At 49.6% G+C, this 2500-nt stretch overlaps 1 protein-coding gene across 1 annotated transcript in view; it reads left to right on the forward strand.

Moving 5' to 3' along the window:
* The window catches only part of LOC106608421 (uncharacterized), a 138524-nt gene that overhangs the window by 71592 nt on the left and 64432 nt on the right, over positions 1-2500 (forward strand). Inside the window, 1 exon segment of the mRNA XM_082977265.1 lies at positions 1378-1519. Within this exon segment, the coding sequence (XP_082833391.1) occupies positions 1378-1519 (142 nt within the window).

Below are 2500 nucleotides of genomic sequence, written 5' to 3' on the forward strand. Positions count from 1 at the left end.
ATATTGAACAGTTACTGTGGGGAGCAGAAAGTCTGGTATATTGAACAGTTACTGTGGGGAGCAGAAAGTCTGGTATATTGAACAGTTACTGTGGGGAGCAGAAAGTCTGGGTATATTGAACAGTTACTGTGGGGAGCAGAAAGTCTGGTATATTGAACAGTTACTGTGGGGAGCAGAAAGTCTGGTATATTGAACAGTTACTGTGGGGAGCAGAAAGTCTGGTATATTGAACAGTTACTGTGGGGAGCAGAAAGTCTGGTATATTGAACAGTTACTGTGGGGAGCAGAAAGTCTGGTATATTGAACAGTTACTGTGGGGAGCAGAAAGTCTGGTATATTGAACAGTTACTGTGGGGAGCAGAAAGTCTGGTATATTGAACAGTTATTCAGGTACTGTGGGGAGCAGAAAGTCTGGTATATTGAACAGTTACTGTGGGGAGCAGAAAGTCTGGTATATTGAACAGTTACTGTGGGGAGCAGAAAGTCTGGTATATTGAACAGTTACTGTGGGGAGCAGAAAGTCTGGTATATTGAACAGTTACTGTGGGGAGCAGAAAGTCTGGTATATTGAACAGTTACTGTGGGGAGCAGAAAGTCTGGTATATTGAACAGTTACTGTGGGGAGCAGAAAGTCTGGTATATTGAACAGTTACTGTGGGGAGCAGAAAGTCTGGTATATTGAACAGTTACTGTGGGGAGCAGAAAGTCTGGTATATTGAAGCAGTTACTGTGGGGAGCAGAAAGTCTGGTATATTGAACAGTTACTGTGGGGAGCAGAAAGTCTGGTATATTGAACAGGTACTGTGGGGAGCAGAAAGTCTGGTATATTGAACAGTTACTGTGGGGAGCAGAAAGTCTGGTATATTGAACAGTTACTGTGGGGAGCAGAAAGTCTGGTATATTGAACAGTTATTCAGGTACTGTGGGGAGCAGAAAGTCTGGTATATTGAAACACTGAGCTAAACTCTGGCTAATTACTATTAATTTACCTCCCTTTCTCCTTTCAAATCTCATTTTCTCTCTCTCTCTCCCCCTCTTTCTTTCTCCTCTCTCCTCTCTCTCTCTCTCTCTCTCTCTCTCTCTTTCTCCTCTCTCCTCTCTGTCTCTCTCTCCTCTCTCTCTCTCTCTCTCTCTCTTTCTCCTCTCTCCTCTCTGTCTCCTCTCTCTCTCTCTCTCTCTCTCTCTCTCTCTCTCTCTCCCCCTCTTGCTTTTTCCTTTCTCCTCTCTCTCTTTCTCCTCTCTCTTTCTCCTCTCTCTCTTTCTCCTCTCTCTCCTCTCTCTCTCTTCTCCTCTCTCTCTTTCTCCTCTCTCTCTTTCTCCTCTCTCTCTTTCTCCTCTCTCTCTTTCTCCTCTCTCTCTCTCCGTCTGTCCGTCTAGTCCCTCCAGTTTCGTTCCGTTCCAGACCACGCCCACTACCTTTGGGGACCTGCGAGCAGCCAATGGGCATTCAGCTCAGCGGAGACGTGTGACTTCGGGCCCTCCTCCCTCCGGCCTACAGGACTGGCTGCACACCTTCCAGGTGAGACACACACACACACACACACACACACACACACACAGAGCTGAGTAGTATAATGGGACAGAGTGATGCCTCTCCTCCCGTATTCCCTCCATCCCCTCCTCCGCTCATTCTCCTCCTGCCAGAAAACACTGATGAGCTGATCGAGGGTTCTGTCTGTCTGTCTGTCTGTCTGTCTGTCTGTCTGTCTGTCTGTCTGTGTCTGTCTGTGTCTGTCTGTGTCTGTCTGTGTCTGTCTGTGTCTGTCTGTGTCTGTCTGTGTCTGTCTGTGTCTGTCTGTGTCTGTCTGTGTCTGTGTGTGTCTGTCTGTGTCTGTCTGTGTCTGTCTGTGTCTGTCTGTGTCTGTCTGTGTCTGTCTGTGTCTGTCTGTGTCTGTCTGTGTCTGTCTGTGTCTGTCTGTGTCTGTCTGTGTCTGTCTGTGTCTGTCTGTGTCTGTCTGTGTCTGTCTGTGTCTCTCTGTGTCTCTCTGTGTCTCTCTGTGTCTCTTCTCTCGCTCTCTCGCTCTCTCGCTCTCTCTCGCTCTCTCTCGCTCTCTCTCGCTCTCTCTCGCTCTCTCTCGCTCTCTCTCGCTCTCTCTCGCTCTCTCTCGCTCTCTCTCGCTCTCTCTCGCTCTCGCTCTCTCTGACTCTCGCTCTCTCTCTCTCTCGCTCTCTCTCGCTCTCTCTGACTCTCTCTCGCTCTCTCTCGCTCTCTCTCGCTCTCTCTGACTCTCGCTCTCTCTCGCTCTCTCTCGCTCTCTCTCGCTCTCTCTGACTCTCGCTCTCTCTCGCTCTCTCTCGCTCTCTCTGACTCTCGCTCTCTCTCGCTCTCTCTCGCTCTCTCTCGCTCTCTCTCGCTCTCTCTCGCTCTCTCTCGCTCTCTCTGACTCTCGCTCTCTCTCGCTCTCTCTGACTCTCGCTCTCTCTCTCTCTCGCTCTCTCTCGCTCTCTCTGACTCTCGCTCTCTCTCGCTCTCTCTGACTCTCGCTCTCTCTCTCTCGCT

The sequence above is a fragment of the Salmo salar genome, chromosome 07, assembly GCF_965601325.2.
Source record: "Salmo salar chromosome 07, fSalSal1, whole genome shotgun sequence".
In the NCBI taxonomy this organism is placed as follows: domain Eukaryota; kingdom Metazoa; phylum Chordata; class Actinopteri; order Salmoniformes; family Salmonidae; genus Salmo; species Salmo salar.